Source organism: Notolepis coatsorum (assembly GCF_963971535.1).
Source record: "Notolepis coatsorum genome assembly, chromosome: 10".
Taxonomy (NCBI): Eukaryota; Metazoa; Chordata; class Actinopteri; order Aulopiformes; family Paralepididae; genus Notolepis; species Notolepis coatsorum.
Window position 1 is genome coordinate 57686873 of NC_140174.1, and position 18380 is coordinate 57705252.

The window sequence follows — 18380 nt, forward strand, 5'->3', positions numbered from 1 at the left end:
GAGATAGTCATGAAGGACACAATCACACCACGAAGTGCAGCAGCACAAGGCGTCCCCCCCCCCCCCCCATATCACACAAGGCCATCTCGTCTGATCAAATGTCCCCGAAAGCACAGTACAGTCAGTGCAGTGCAGTATAGCACAATTGCCATGCCATCTCTCAAAACATACCAGTAATCATAACCAGCCAATGGCATGGTGAAAAATATACGCCATCAATGCGTTTACCTGCTATTAACCTCAGGGCCATCACGGTCAAGCCAAAGCAGACCTCCTCTAAAGAAGTCCAACAAATAAAATTAGCTTTCCTAAATGTCAGATCACTGAATAATAAAACATTCTTAGTAAATTATCTGATTAAAGGAAATAACTTAGATTGCATCTGCCTAGTAGAGACATGGCTAAATAATGACACAGCTATATCAATAATGATAGAAGCTTGTCCACCAGACTATAACTTTTTTCAAATACCCAGAAAAAATAAAAGGGGCGGAGGAGTTGCAGCAATCTTCTCCTCAAAACTCTTGTTTAGAATCACAGAACTAGGCGAGTTCATGTCAATGGAATATCTTGCCATTGAACTAAAAACAGAATCAACTATTATTGTCACAATATACCGCCCGCCTAGACACTCACCAATATTTATACAGGAGCTCTCTGAACTGATCTCACTATGTGTTACCGGATATGATAAGGTGATCCTAAATGGAGACTTGAACATCCATTTTAATAAGAAAACAGACTCCAAAACTATAGAACTAAAAAATCTACTGGATAGCTTTGACCTAATACAGCATATAACAAATGCAACTCACAGGCTTGGGAATACACTAGACTTAGTTATAACAACAACTGGGCTAAGCATAACAAATATCTCAATAACTGAATTACCTCTCTCCGACCATCACTGTATATTTTTTGATACTCAAATAACCCTTACTAAAACAAAAAAAGAAATCATAGTTAAAAAGAGGCTCTTAAACGACAAAGCTGAATCAAAGTTCATTGATCTTATCAGACTACATGAACCACACAATCATGACAGCTCTCTAAATGAAATGGTAGAAAATCTCAATGATGCAATGTCATCTATATTAAATTCTGTCGCCCCATTAAAAACGAAAAAGAAGAAAACTAGAGCCTCGCCCTGGTTAAACTATAATACGGTCAACGAAGAAAAAAGGAAATGTCGTGCAGCGGAGCGAAAATGGAGAAAAACAAAAACCACCATATGCTGTGATATATACAAAGATGCTTTAACTGCTTATAATAAAACCATCCGCTTAGCAAGGAAAGATTACTTCTCTAAAATCATTACAGAAAATGCTGGAAACTCCAGAATCCTCTTTTCCACTATTAATGTACTACTCAACACTGCCCCTACACCTCCTCAGTCATCAACGGTTAAGTGTGAAGAACTTGCACTATTCTTTAACAACAAAATAACCTTGATCAGGGCCAGCATTACTCATGATGGAAATAAAGCTGATTGCGGCAAACCGTGCAATGTAACCATGAGAAGTTTCACATGCATCACATTAGATGTACTCTGCAAAACTGTCTCAGAATGTAACTCCTCCACCTCAGACATTGACCCTATACCTACAGCTTTCTTCAAACGGGTATTTAATAGTGTTTCAAGTCCTGTGCTAGATATCATAAACACTTCCCTTAGGACTGGTATTTTCCCGGATGCCTTTAAAACAGCAGTTGTAAAGCCATTACTAAAAAAACCTAACTTGGATAGTAATGAAATGGCAAATTATCGTCCAATATCCAACCTACCATTCATTAGTAAAGTACTTGAAAAGATAGTTTCAGTTCAAATAAATTCCTTTCTTGAAGAAAACAACATCTTAGAAGAATTTCAGTCAGGATTCAGAAAATATCATAGCACTGAAACTGCCCTCACCAAAATAATCAGTGACCTCAGACTAAACTCTGACGAGAATAAGATCTCCATCCTTATCCTGTTAGATCTCAGTGCAGCATTTGATACAATCGATCACGATATTCTAATCGATCGTCTTGAAAACCATGTCGGTTTCTCAGAACATGTGCTGGGCTGGTTTAAAACATACATCAGAGGGAGGAAATTCTATGTTAAACTAGGAGATCACATGTCTGATATATACGACAACAACTATGGAGTTGCACAAGGGAGTTGCTTAGGTCCTTTACTCTTCTCCCTTTACATGTTACTGCTGGGTGATATCATCAGAGAACATAATGTAGATTTCCATAGCTATGCGGATGATACACAACTGTACATATCTGCTGAACCAAATGCTACAGCGATTAGCTCCATTACAGACTGCTTACTGGCAATAAATAAATGGATGAGTAAGAACTTCCTGAAACTAAACGAGAACAAAACTGAAATTCTAATTATCGGCTCCAAAACTAGAAAAGAAACATTAATAAAGAACCTGGGGGGACTAACCCCTTGGATCAAATCTGAGGTCACTAGTCTTGGGGTTATCATAGATTCAGAACTGAACATCAATTCTCATATTAGCAAAGTGACGAAAACATCGTTCTTCCATCTCAGAAATATAGCAAAAGTACGACCATTTATTAATCAGAACGATGCTGAGAAGCTAATTCATGCATTCATATCTAGCCGGTTAGACTACTGTAATGCACTTTTCACAGGTCTCCCTAAGAAAACCACAGAGAGGCTTCAGCTAATCCAAAACTCTGCAGCCCGACTGCTAACTAGAACCAAAAGGAGAGAGCACATTAGTCCAGTCTTAGCTGCTTTACATTGGCTTCCTGTAACATTTAGAATTGACTTTAAGGTCCTTCTCCTTACATACAAAGCTCTAAATGGACAGGGACCTAGCTACATCGCCAACACTCTAATAAATTACACACCAGCAAGAACACTGCGATCATCAGCTGCTGGACTACTAGAGACTCCCAGAAGCAGTCAAAAGAGGATCGGTAATGCAGCCTTCATCAACTATGCCCCAAAACTATGGAACAAACTACCCCAAAACATCAGGGAAGCCAACTCGCTAGACATCTTTAAAAGACAGCTTAAAACCTATCTCTTTGCTCAGGCATTTCACTGATAGATATCTGCTACCACCTAGTGGCAAGAGGAAACATCAGGGATATCCTGACACAACTTGTATTTACCTGCACTATTCTTACCCTGCCTACTCTTATACACTGCCTATCAAATTCATGTGTCGGTTATTGCACTTTTTACTTCTTACTGATGACTATTTTTAAACTGAATCATTTTAAACTATTTTTATTATTTGCTAGATCCAAATGTGAAACACTGTGATTATTTGTTCATGCAATAGGTCCCACTATTTAGTATGGGTTCGAGTCCCTGTGATCTAATATCACTAAAGTTACAGTGTGGGTTCGAGTCCCTGTGATCTAGTATCACTAAAGTTACAGTGTGGGTTCGAGTCCCTGTGATCTAATATCACTAAAGTTACAGTGTGGGTTCGAGTCCCTGTGATCTAGTATCACTAAAGTTACAGTGTGGGTTCGAGTCCCTGTGATCTAGTATCACTAAAGTTACAGTGTGGGTTCGAGTCCCTGTGATCTAGTATCACTAAAGTTACAGTGTGGGTTCGAGTCCCTGTGATCTAGTATCACTAAAGTTACAGTGTGGGTTCGTGTCCCTGTGATCTAATATCACTAAAGTTACAGCAATATGTACTGGGAAGTATGTTGGGAATTAGCCATAGCCATATCTTGCTATGCTCGCTCATGCCTGTATTTTTTATGTCCGTTCTATTTTATAATTTTTTTTACTATTTTTAAACTGAATCATTTTAAACTATTTTTACTATTTGTGTTACTGAAAACTGTAAGCGGAGAGCCTATTGGGATGCTAGATCCTAATGTGAAACACTGTGATTCTACCTGTCTATCTTTTTATGCTCGCTTATGCCTGTATTTTTTACTGTTGTGAAGCACTTTGAACTGCAACCTCTGTATGAAAAGTGCTATACAAATAAAGTTATTATACCTGTGTTGAGCTAGTTTATTTTTTCAAAAAAATAAAATAAATAGACTGGATTACTATTACGACTACTACCACTGCCAATACTACTTATACATCCCTATTGGCAAACTTTATATTTGTTTAAAAAAAAGTTAAAGATATATATTTTTTTATAAATATAAATCAAAATATTACATATACTATGGAAGCAAACGAGTGCCAGAAGTATTTGAATTTAATCATACACCGCATTTATAGCATTGAAAATAATAACTTTGAAAACATGTATCTGAATTTGAAAACATGTATCTGAATTTTTTCAGACACCGCATTTTTGTATCTGAATTATTTCAGACACCGCATTTATAGTTTCAGACACTGAAATTCTGAATTTCTTTGCTCCGAATTTACCTATGCAAAATAAAAATGCAGTGTTAATAAAACAATTCGAATGCATAATAAAATTCAATTCGACGCCAAAAAAAATATTCAATGCATAATTGCGGTGTATATAATTCGATGTCAAAAATTCGATGCATAATTGCGGTGTATGGAATTCGATGTAAAAAACCAACATCCGGGTATCCAGCTGCAGAACCACAGAACCACCACAGCAGGCTGAGGCCCCTCGCTTCCATTGGCTGATTTGGGTCACGTGATTTGGGTCACGTGACCGTCCCACCCAATGGCTGAATTGGAGTATTGCACTGCGGGCATTGGCTGATGCACTGCGGGATTGATTGATTGATTGATTGAAAACTTTATTAACAGATTGCAGAATGGGTACACGTGACCGCCACAGGCCCTGATTGATTGATTGAAAACTTTATTAACAGATTGTAGAATGGGTACAGTGACCGATTGATTGATTGATTGATTGAAAACTTTATTAACAGATTGCAGAATGGGTACAGTGATGTCACAGGCCCGGATTGATTGATTGATTGATCTGATTGATTGATTGAAAACTTTATTAACAGATTGTAGAATGGGTACAGTGACCGATTGATTGATTGATTGATTGAAAACTTTATTAACAGATTGCAGAATGGGTACAGTGACGTCACAGGCCCGGATTGATTGATTGATTGAAAACTTTATTAACAGATTGCAGAATGGGTACAGTGACGTCACAGGCGCGGATTGATTGATTGATTGATTGAAAACTTTATTAACAGATTGCAGAATGGGTATAGAGGTGTGATAGGTGTGATAGGTGTGAGAGGTGTGAGAGGTGTGATAGGTGTGATAGGTGTGATAGGTGGGATAGGTGTGATAGGTGTGAGAGGTGTGATAGGTGGGATCGGTGTGATAGGTGTGATAGTGGGACCCAAAATCACGTGACCCAAATCAGCCAATGGAAGCGAGGGGCCTCAGCCTGCTGCTGCTGTGGTGGTTCTGTGGTTCTGCAGCTGGATACCCGGATGTTGGTTTTTTACATCGAATTCCATACACCGCAATTATGCATCGAATTTTTGACATTGAATTATATACACCGCAATTATGCATTGAATTTTTTTTTTGGCATCGAATTGAATTTTATTATGCATTTGAATTGTTTTATTAACACTGCATTTTTATTTCGCATAGGTAAATTCGGAGCAAAGAAATTCAGATACATGATTTTCAAAGTATTTATTTGCAATGCTATAAATTCGGTGTCTGAAACTATAAATGCGGTGTCTGAAATAATTCAGATACAAAAATGCGGTGTCTGAAAAAATTCAGATACATGTTTTCAAATTCAGATACATGTTTTCAAAGTTATTATTTTCAATGCTATAAATGCGGTGTCTGATTAAATTCAAATACTTCTGGCACTCATTTGCTTCCATAATATACAATTTAAATATAATCAAATTGACGGAAATCCGTCTCAAAACGGAAAACTTTAATGCCTGGGGTCAGGGACTACAGCCCCCTCAGCATCAACGGGGCACCGGTTGAAAGAGTGAACAGTTTTAAGTACCTCGGAGTAGGGCTGGGCGATATGGAAAAAAATCATATCGCGATAACGATATGATAATGTTATCATATTTCTCGATATCGATAATTATCGAATTGTTATAAGTATTAATTATTATTATTTTTTTTTACAACAGATGTATGTTTATTTTGCAGCAATTCTTTGTCATTGCCGCCATCTTTAGTGTTACATCCCCTCACACTCCAGTTCTCAGGCTGCTGGTTTAAAAGCGAAAGTAAACCGGCTTCTCTGCTGGCTGTGGCTCCAGGGGAGTTGAACAGTTCTGGCTCTGCTCGTTTATTTTCGATCTTTTGGCGCTTTTTTGGTGGACAAACCACTGCACATGTGCACCGTGACTCATGACTGGAGTCTAGTTCTGCTAGCACACATAGCCTACTGTGTACAGACGGTTTCAAACTGTATTTTAAATTAGAAAGCAAACAAAATAAATGGACAAGAGAAAAATAAATCTCAATTTGGTCAGTATTGTCATTTGGACAAGCAAAGCCATTACTTTAAGTTGCAGGCAAGAAAGACAAGTCTGTCCACTGTCTCTGGTTTTAAAACTGCCCTGTTGCAGGTAAAAAAAAAAAAGTAAAAAAAGTAAAAAAAGTAAAAAAAAAAAAAACGATTTTTATTTTATTTCGATATTCGATATCGATTATTAAAATACATCGCGATATTTATCATTATCGTTATATCGCCCACCCCTACCTCGGAGTCCACATATCCGAGGACTTGACATGGACCACACACATTGACAGTGTTATCAAGAAGGCATGGCAACGCCATTGTGGGATATTTGTAGATATCCTGATGAAGAATGTTCTCAGTCAACCGAGGTTTGGATAATAACAAGGTTTATTAACCAAACAGATAGAATACATAGAGAGAATGGCTGAGGGCTTCCCCCCAGGTAATCAGCTGAAATGACCCAGGTAAAAGACCCCGATAGATCTCGGGAGGAGACCTATATAGGTAACAAGGGGGGGGGGTGTGGTCCAATTTGATAGGTCAGATGGGGGGGGGGGGGGGGGGGGGTGTACAGGTTTGGGGAGAGGGGAGGGGAATATATTTACATGAGAATATTATATTATAATTATACCACAATACTCACTTTTCTTTCTTATAATGTGGGTGAGATTAATGTATAATATACCAGGGTTGTTTGGAACAGGTAAACGTGAATAGGTATGGTACAAGAATGGGACCGATGTAATTCATTGGTTATCAGATAATGAATAAAATAGAAAATAATTAAAATAATGAAAATGTTGGCCAATGTGATCTGTTGGTTGGCCTAATAGTTTAAAATAGTATTATTTATATACATGATTCATGACATGATCGACTGGACTGCGGTCTGTGTTATTTTGATATCAGAGATGTGGGAATAGATATCACCCTTTTCTTTTATTAATCGCTCAAAATACCTATATCAATGAGTGGTCCTCAACTCTGATATCAAACAACAATTAACATAATCATTAGAAGCTATAGCTGTGCAAATATCTTGGCATACCTTCAGTCGTTCATGTCGTGACTCAGGGGAGCTAATGTGATGGTTGTGCATACAGGCATAGTAATAAAACTATTACATACATGTGAGCACTGTCTCTGTGTGGTCAGAGTGCACAGGGTGAAAAACAAAATTGTGTGCATAATTATTAGGAATAGGATTTACACATAAGGCTAATGTGTACAAAAACATTTTAATAACCGTTAACCTGGTGGTTAATAAAACTAACATGATTGATTATGGGAAACTGTTCAAAAATATATATATGCACATTTTATAATGATTCTTGATGAAATTACTTAGGATCCAGTTGTATTTAACCTGAGTTTGATAATTATACCACACCTCCTTAGGCGCCTAAGGAAGTTCCAAGTGAGTCAGAAGATCCTTAAGAACTTCTACTCATGCACAATAGAGAGCATCCTGACTGGCTATATCACCTCCTGGTTTGGGAATAGCACTGCACAAGACCGTAGCAGACTACAGAGAGTGGCCCGTTCAGCCGAATGCACAATTGGAGGGGGGCTTCCCACTCTCCAAGACATTTACAACAAGCGTAAGGCTAAGAGAATAATCAAAGACCCCAGCCACCCAAACAACTGCCTCTTTGAACTGCTGCGGCCAGTAGGGGTGGGAATCACCAGAGGCTTCACGATACGATACTATCACGATACTTGAGTCACGATTAGGGATGGGTACCGCATTCGGTACTTTTGAGGTACCGAACAGAAACATGTCGGTACTACCGAGTATCGATTCAAGTGAGATACCAAAAATAAATAAAAATAAAAGAAATTAATTTTTTTTTACCTTTTTTCTTTTCATGTCAACGTTCACACGCACAATATATGCTTACCTAGGATTTGACTTGATTCAACAACAAAGCAGTCGGAGCAATGGCAGGCCGAAAACTGGTAAAAATCTTAGTTATTTGAAGTTTGGATTTTTTTTTTTTACGATTGAGGTAGGTAAATAAAGTTTATTGAGACTAAAGTACCGAAAAAAGGTACCGGTATCGATTCACAGGTACCGGTACCGTATCGGTTCAAATGTGAAAGGTACCCATCCCTAGTCACGATAAGATAGTATTGCAATACTAAATATATTGCGATATGCTGAGTATTGCGATATTAATATTGCGATATATTGCGATTTATTACCTTTTTTCAACTGCAAAGTAAAACTTTGTCAAAATTTTTTATCTAATAAAATAAAGTTCAGTCTGTCTCACTCAGGGGAGGAAATTAGGCCACTTTACTCGCCAAATGCGAGTATTTTTTACGTTTGTCGAGTGATTCATGAAGACCACTCGCCAGTCTGGCGAGTATACAAAAAAATAAAAAATTCTGCAATCACTGCACTGGCAAACGGTGCACGTCTTCTGAGTGTTCGCTTTAGTTGACAGTGCCACGAGGGCACTGCACAAGACCACCCGCGGACATATAATGTTTAATAAACGTTTGCGCAGTACTGGCCAACCCGCGGACATATAATAATAAAAGTCCCGCGGTACTACTAGGCTAGCCATCCGGAGCACTCGCAAACAGATAATAAACACAGCAGAATATGGAAAACAGACAGACTGACCAACGGGAACTGCATCCAACCCTAGTACAACCATCGAGTATAAGTTACTAAGGACACATTTAAATCACAGAGGTGTAATGTTGTCTACTGGAACTGTATACAGTGGTTAGCTTCTAGTTAGCGTTTTAGCTAACGTTAGCCCCGTGTGCTCAAAGCAGCCAGCTAGGTGTATATCTGTTATGACTATAATGTTTCCAAAAAAGCACCGGACTACGACGTAAGGTTAGACATTTTATTTCATGCTCAAAAGCCCCTGGCTTGCACATCGCAGTCACGAAAGGGGCTAGCTCAACCAGTGCACTGTGCACAACGTCAACAGCACACCAACCCAACTGACGTTACCACAACACTTGACGGTAGGGCTGGGCGATATGGCCTAAATATGATATCACGATATTTTCTGACCTTTCGGCGATACACGATACGCATCACGATGTTTTTCTTTTTTTCCCCAAAATTCATTATGAGGCTTACCAAGACAGTATTTGAGTTTGCAAGCTAACATTAAAGACAAAATAAAATACCCATGCATTTAGCATTTTTATATTATATATTAGATTTAGATTATTGGATTATTAGATTATATATTGCATATATTTAGCAATGAGATATTATATGATTTAGATATTAAATATGATGAATTGAAAATGGGGGACCCTGATGTAAACAAGACGAAAGTCTTTCTCTGGTCTGCATCCTCCAGTCTGCTGTTGACTGTTGTTGTATTGAGCTGTACTGTATTGTACCCATGCTGCAATCTGTTAATAACGTTCTCATTCATTCAGTCGGCAAACAGAATCATTTTGATTGACAGTCGCGTCTGCCAATTACGTCACATCGCTTGCACCCGCTCTGCTGTTCTTAGCACCAATCGGCAAGCGCGTATTCATTTTCTACTTCCGCCATTGGAGAGCTCAATGTCAATAACAATGGCAGCGGTAGCTCGCCGCGGCCGACGTTTAGCTTTTAGCTCCGCAGAAGGACTAAACGACTGGAGGCATAATGATTTTACTGCAACGGATGTTATAATAAAAGCCTTTCCATACATCTGTCTGATTGAAAACTTTATTAACAGACCGCAGAATGGGCACAACTGAGTCAGCACGGGCTGAGATATGAACGCTTGCTATATCTAGGTCGACCTCGGTCGTTGCTATGTAAATACGCTGATGTTATTGAAAGTGTAACTATATACCATTAATGCCACAAAACGAATGCCTTTGTTATCATAAGTAGTAACTTTTGATGCAGTAGTGTGTGTGTGGGGCGGCGCTGTTCAAAAGTGTCAACGTGTGGACCAGATTGACGCGACACAAGCCTCTTGGGCAAAACATCACGATATCCACGATACGTTTAAAAAGTGTATCGTTAATGAACTGTACCCGATATTTATATAATATCGTCATATCGCCCAGCCCTACTTGACGGTACTTCACAGCACTGTCGTAAGACCACCGTGCTGTCTTAAAGGCACAGTGTGGGTGGTGGCAGCATTACTAACAGTAGCGATTTTTATTGTTTTGTCATGACCAAACATAATCCCAACATAGATAGGAGGTGTACTGTATGTCAAATGTCGGTCATGTGGTGGAAGAGTTTAGTACAGTCACACAACAGAACACCGCTGTAGTACAGTCACACAACAGAACACCGCTGGTTAGACCAGCGCTTCTGTCGCGCCGCAAGGGCGTGTGCTAGTGGATTGATTGATTGGCCGTGTGGCCAATCAGAGAAACGCTGAACGAAAAGCTGAACACAAGTTGGTTGCCTTTAATATTCACGCTACCCAGATACATACACAACATTGACGCGGCTTGACATACAAAGAAGTAATTATCACAATTAGCGATTTTTTTTGTCTGGTAAAAAATCTGTTTGGCTGGTAAAAAAAATCAGATACTCGCCAGTTGGCTGGTAAGCCAAAAAGTTAGTTTCCTCCCCCTTCAATCATTTTTATTGCAGAAGCAGACAGATGTAAACACTGTATAATCTGTGTTGTATGTACCTGACAAACTGAACTGTTTGTATTACAGTCATATTCCAACTTAACTGAATGCACATGTGTGCGTGTGTGTGGACTACTGTACTATTACAGGTATTGAAATTAACAATGCAACTTCCTTATACAAAAAAGAAAAAATACAAAAAGAAATATATATATATATTTTTTTATGAATAATTTAATATCGATACTTGGTGTACTACTACGTATCGATTTCCCCCCCCACCCCGAGTGGTCAGGCAAGCGATACCGGAGTCTCATGGCAAGCACAGAGAGACTCAGAAGGAGTTTCTATCCCCAGGCCATCAGGATGCTCAATGAACAATAACACTATGTAACAAACCATCAAATACACCCACAGCACACACATCCACACGTACACACTCACTTTAAATAAACAACTCACTGTAGCACCCACTTTACCCACTTTAGACACTTAACACACTTTATATTTATTGGTAAGAGATTTGCACATCATCTCATACCTCATTGCACCTCACCACCACAAGCTAAGCTATACCTCACCATTTCTACACTGTACTGTATATTGTTGTAACTCAGTTACCTTCTCTACTCTGCATTGTATATACTGTATATATGTATATTGAACATTTTAGTTTACACTTGTTTACGTACTTGACTTTCTATTTTATACTTATATTATACTTATTTTATACTATCTTTATTTTATCTAGCACACTCTCAGGAGCAAAACAGAAAGAAGCATTTCATACAAAAGTATTCTGTATGACAACTAATAAAGAAACTTGAAACTCTATGTTCTATGAATGCAATAAATCAAGTCGCTTTGCTTTTTGATTTCTGACATGAAACACATGGATCCTGACATAATGTGAATGTGAATCCCGGACCGTATTTTATTATTTTTTGTTTGTTTTTGATCTACTTTTTCTCCCCATTTTTCTATTTTTCTCCCGTCCCCAATTTCATATTGTCCAATTCTACCCATCCCCTGTCTCGAACGCTGTTAGGCCATGCCTCCCACAAGCCGGCTGCAATGTGGACGAAGCCTTGCATCATGTTTCCCCTCCGGTACTCGAGGAGGCAGCCGTCGCATCTTTTCACCTGCACAGCGCGATCTCTCAGCGGCGAGGGTCTGCGTGGGAGGGACACGCCGCCCTCGTCGCTTCCTGATTCTACTGCGCAGGCACACCAACCGACCTGTAGGAGTCGCTGTCCACAACGTCCGATCCCCACCCACCAGCTTCCCACCCCCTAATACTGCCAATTGTATTAGTATGAATGACCAGCCAAGCTGGTAGCAACGCCGAGAGCTGGGCTCAAACCCAGCATCTCCTGCGTTGGTGGCGAGCGCCTTGCCCACTGCGCCACCTAGCCGCCTACCGTATTTTTTTTGTTATTCCTATTCGTGACTTTGTTTGTCTACCTAAATGTTTACTGTGAGCGATTTGTAGTGCCAAATTTCCTTGGGATGATTAAAGTATTTCTATTCTATTCTATTCTATTCTATAAGATGAGTAAGTGCATCACACCCCCCCCCCATCCCCTGGTGAGTTTACATTACCTGCTAGTGGAGGCCCGATGAGCAGTGTAACGCTCTCCATGATGGCTAGCAGGCCCAGGGCCGGGGGGAAGCGACTCATTTCCACCGTGTCCATGAGCACGGTGAACATTAGAGACCCCACTACGCTCATGGACAGCCCATAGGCCACCACGTAGGCCAGTAGCACGGAGAAGGTGGCCCCGACGCAGCAGATGCAGTTACTCAGCCCGTTCGCCAGCAGGGCCCAAGCGAACACGTAGATGTGTCGCCCCTTGAACCAGGGCAGGCTGAAGAGGATGCCGATGGGTGGCCTCACGATGATATTGACGACGCCCAGGATGGAGAGGAGCAGGGCGGCGCGGCTGTGGTCCATGTCGTGGGCCGTGGCGTAGGGCACGAGGTATATCAGTGGCACCACAAAGCCCAGCATCATCCAGGTGATGCCTATGGCGTAGACCCGGTAACGCGCATTACAACAGAAGAGATCGAAAGCCATGTGTTTGCGCAGGGCGGCAACCAAGCCACTCCACAACGTCCTCAGTCTCCCTTTCAGACCCGTCTGCTCGTCCCCCTCCTCCTCCTCCGACCGAGAGGGTCCGTGGTTCATCAGGGGCTGGCCGCGATGCCTGGGGGGCCCGAGAGGCCTCATCAGCGCCCCGCAGACACAGCAGTTAAACAGGATGGCGCCCAGGACGAGGAAGCTGCCGCGCCACCCCAGCTCCGTGTGGAGGTAATTACCCAGGAGGGGGAGGGTACACAGACCCAGGGCGGTGCCCGTAGAGGACATGGCGTTGGCGAACGCGCGACGGCGCACAAAGTAGTGCCCGAGGATGGTCACGGCTGGCTGGAAGCTGAAACAGAAGCCCAAACCTGTCACAGTAGTAGGGGAAGATGGTTAGTTCTGTTGAGTGCTCAGTAGGGTGACACATTACAAAATGTTTATCGCAAAAAATAAAGACGAAACATATCGATGGCTAAAAATGTGGGGTGTAACGGTACACAAAAACCACGGTACGGTACGTACCTCGGTTTTGAAGTCAAGGTTCGGTACGGGTTTTCGGTACAGTGGGGGAAAGTTTGGCTTTCCATGTTCCACTCAGGGGTGATGTAGTGTGCAGTAACTAATTGTACTTGTAGGGCTGTCAACGAATATTCTATATTGAAATGAATAATCGACTTGTAATTTTTTTTAATAATAATAATTATATTAGATTGCGAAAAAACAGCCGCCGGTGGGCGGTCGTTAGTGGTTAACATACCGTTGTATTCGTTCGGTACACTACACAGCCGTTCGGTATGGTACGGTACACACTGAAATGGTTCGGTATGGATACATGTACCTTTACACCCCTACTAAAAATGCAAAACCTCCTATCTGCTAAATTTATGATTTTCTGATTTCACTTTGGATGATGAAAAACCTCCTATCTGCACCTATTGAGTCTGTCTGCAAGATATTTGCCAAAAGCCAAAAGCAGTGTATTGTATTGGATATCCTTAAAAAAAATTGCATTCTGCAAGAAAAAGGCTCTTGAAATGTTCAGGTAGGAGGTTTTGCGTTTCAGCCATCGATATGTAGAATAGTATTTCAGTGTCTTGAAATTTGAGAGCGGAGGATGAGAAGGAACCTGGCCGCTATCCTGGAGAACCCCTCCCACCCACTCAATGAGGAGCTAACCAAGATGAGGAGCACGTTCAGCCACAGACTAAGGGCCTTTTCTCATTAGGAAACGTGCCTCCGTTCCGTTTTCGAGAACGATAGTTCCCCCTCCCCCGCTGGCCAGCTTTCTCACTACCAATCTCGTTTCGTCCCCGAGCACACTTGAGGGAGCAACACCCCGATACAGCAGGTGGCGGTATGCACCTAGTTGGTTTGCTATAGCTGGTGCTTCAACCCTTCTTTGCTCTCGGAGAAAGCATTTCAGGATAAAATTAGATAGAATGAGACGTGCACACACTCGCCCAACTTACGTCACGTACACGCACATACACGCATGCACACACACACACCCAGAGACGGAGCGGCGTGTTTGTTATGTTTGGAGGAAGAGAGAAGCATGAGAGAAGTGAAGAGAGTTTAGTGAGTTTAAACGCAGATGATGCAACAATAAGCGCTCCCTGCGCTTTGGAAGCGCTCTGGGCATTAATATTTTTTATATCCAAAGCGCTCCGCCTTGAAAAAAACACTTTCTGTGGACACAGCGCCGATGATATCTTATCATATAATGCGCCCTCTCAATATCACCTTAACACTTTGAGTGCCAGCCACAAGAAATCTCGTTAGTTCATGCCATGCGTTGAGTGCCAATGACGAGAAATCTCGTTTTTTAATAGTTATTTCTTTTATTAGCGATTTCCATTCATTTTTCATCAATCTAGCCTCACGTTACCATTGGGACTGGCTCAGAGCTCGAACAGGGCCCCCTATCGTCTCCCGGATGGCAATGCATCCATTGGATTGTACTCAATGGAAATATTGAAAAAGAAAAAATCCGGAATCCACATTTTACGTATCAGGCATGTAACCCGAGCCGATTGCATTCATTGCCGACCCTCAGAACAGCGTGGAATATGTGTTTCGAGTACCCAGCGTTGGATCAATAAACGCGATCGATATTTGGAATGGCGATCAGGAATTGGAATAATCTTTTTGGAGAACATCTGATGTGAGGTAAGGAATCTATTTTACCAGTCTTGGGGTAATCAGAGTTTTTTTTCACATATATCTCAACGTGTCCCCTATCTGTGTATGTGTGTGTGTGTGTGTTTCATACATGTTGACTGCAAGCAAGTCATTGATAAGCGACGAGCGTATTAGACACATAGCCATAATATAAAATATAGAAATAGCTCCGTGAAAATCATGAAATATCGGAAAATCTGTCTAAAAAGGCTGGCACTCAAGCGCTAATTCTGGCGCCCCCTGCTGGCACTCAAAGTGTTAAGATTCTTTTTTTTTTATCCACTTTTTCTCCCCATTTTTCTATTTTTTCTCCCATCCCAATTTCGTATTTCCAATTCTTCCCTCCCCTGTCTTGAACGTTGCTAGACTATGCCTCCCACTGGTTGGCTGTAGTGAGGATAGAAGCCTTGCATCACGCGTCCCCTCCTCGTGAATATTAAAGGCAACCAACTTGTGTTCAGCTTTTCTCTGATTGGCCACGACCCCACGCCGCTAGCCCGCCCCCTTTTGCCGCTAGCACAAGCGGCAGGAACCTTCAAGTTCCCTGGTGCAAAATAAATCTGGTAGTTGGTTTATGACGTTAATTAATAATAAACACTGTTAGGACTCTTAATAATAAACACTGTTAGGACTATCTGACTCTTAATAATAAACACTGTTAGGACTATCTGACTCTTACTAATAAACACTGTTAGGACTATAAACACTGTGCGGACTATCTGACTCTTAATAATAAACACTGTTAGGACTATCGATTCACGCGTCACTACTGTAACTAGAAACTCTGCTGGGTGTCACTGTACATCAGTGTGGAACTGTACGCTGTAACGTTATATGTTATTTCGCCCGTGGAGGCTGCTGAAGCGCCAGCGGGGCGGCGCGGTGGTTTGTCCCCGGCTTCCGTGCGCCGCTGCTGCATCAAGCCGGCGGCGGCGCACGGAAGCCGGGGACAAACCACCGCGTCCACCTGGCTCACAAAAACACTGATAGTGTGCATGAAGCGCATCTTGTAGATGACAGAAAGAAATCTACAGCCATGCCATGGTTTTGCACATATTATAGCATATTTTAATAACTTTATTGTATATTAATTATATATATAGTTATTGCCTGACACCACAGTTCGCCCTTTGCTTTTTATTAGCTTTTTAGTAGTGTATTCGTGTAGTTATTATTATTAGTGTATTTGTGTTTTGTCGCGAATCTCAATGGTCTGTGGGAGACAGCCAGACAGGCAGGCAGCTCCGGTGTCAGGTTACAAACAGAGTGCTAGATATCAATGGCTGTGATTGGTTGTCTGAAAATGAGCTCAGCGCATCGCTCTGAAAGTTGAGAAAGTTTCAACTTTCGGCCGCACAAAAAAGCTGAAAAAAGAAGCCGACTGCAGCGCACTTCCTATAGGCGGCGCATGCGGACGCATACGCTCTCTCCCCATTGGGATACATTGAAAAAAGACGCGTGCGGTCATAAATATGAGGCAGGTGGACGCGAGCCCTTACACTGCTTTTGGGGCAATCGTGCTTGGAAACGGCCCCGGATGCCTAGTGAGAAAGCACCCTAATACCCCCGACCAAACCGCCTCGGCCAGTCCTTCGTGCCAGCGGCAATCAGGCTCCACAACCGTGGGCATGGACTGCTGCCAGCAGCTGGAGAACTAACAGCTGCAGAACTCAAGATCTATTAGGAATGTCTGACCACTAAGTGTGTCTGACTCTTAAAGGGGAACTATTTTACTATTTCTTTCACTATTTGGGCACTTTTACACAATTCCTGTGAGTCTATGGAACACCTCTGTAATATATATTTTTTTTTTATTCATTGTTTTGTATTTCTAATCAAGTCCTCAAAAACAGCATTTTTCTACCTCAAGATCTCGAGCCGTTTTGAGCCTGGGCTCCAGGTCCAGGTCCAGCCACTGTGTGCAGCTCATCTTGTACCTCTCCATTATCATGCAGTGGTGTCTTTCTGACATCACAAATCATCACATTTTCAAATGACTCAGTTCAGTGAGGGTGAATATTGTGAGAGGAGAATTGGAAGAATGCGCCAATATGAGAATTTTGAGACATAGATCATATTAATATAAGTTCACATAGCTAGGAAACAATGCTAAACACTCAAAAAGGCCATTTATAAGATAGTTCCTCTTTAACCACCAAAACCTGCACGGACTACAATGTATGACATATATCATGCCAGTTAGGGTACCTTGTGTATACTGCACCTTGTGTATACTGTTTACCTTTACTCTTACTCATAGTATATACTATATATTGATTCTAACTCTTCTTTTATTGTAACATATAATATAACCGATAGGGTCACCTTTGTTTACACTGTTTATTTTTCTCATCTTTTTATATTCAGAGTTAATCATATTGTTTACACTGTTTATTTTTTCTCATATTTATTTTTGTATTACTTATACTGTATTTATGTCTTTATACTATTACCCTGCCCATACCTCCCCTCCCCCCTATATTGAAGGGGATCAATTAAAGGAATGTCTTATCTTATCTTAATAGTATAATAGAGACAAAGAGATGGTCAGAGTGTCAATGTTTCACCTCAATGTTAACAATGGGAGATTTTTCAGTTTCAGTTTCAGAGAGGTGTAGCATTACATGGGTAGGGATGGATAGGAGCGCCAGTGCAGGGACGGATAGGAGCGCCAGTGCAGGGCACTGGAACAGGTGGGAAAGCAGCCAAACCACTTTATGTAAATAAAGAGAGGTGCGGACTCTGTCCTCCCTAATGTCTAACTGGGGGATTAGACTATCAGGCACCAACTTGGTTGAGAGCTTTGTATTCAACAGGTTGTAAAGAATATCTAGAGCAGCGGTTCTCAAACTACGGGTCACGATCCAAAGTCGGGACACAGACCTGTTTGGACTCACAGCTAAAATGGAGAGCTGAACAAAACTCCGTTTGTGGCACTCCAGGATCATCAGCGGAGATTTTGGGGTGTTTACTCTGCTTGATGGTTTTTTGGAGGAACAGAATGTAGCACAAAATTATTTGAAGCCCATCATCTGTAGCCACATAGAAGGGCTCATTGAACAATGTAATGTAATGCTGTGTAATGCTGCGCTGAGAAAGCGTGTCCCCTTTGCATAAACATACCT

At 41.3% G+C, this 18380-nt stretch overlaps 1 protein-coding gene across 1 annotated transcript in view; it reads right to left on the minus strand.

The window, feature by feature from the left end:
• The window catches only part of slc16a5a (solute carrier family 16 member 5a), a 51076-nt gene that overhangs the window by 14042 nt on the left and 18654 nt on the right, over nucleotides 1-18380 (minus strand). The window contains exon 4 of the mRNA XM_084323239.1: nucleotides 12594-13442. Within this exon, the coding sequence (XP_084179365.1) occupies nucleotides 12594-13442 (849 nt within the window). The remainder of the gene's footprint in view (nucleotides 1-12593; nucleotides 13443-18380) is intronic.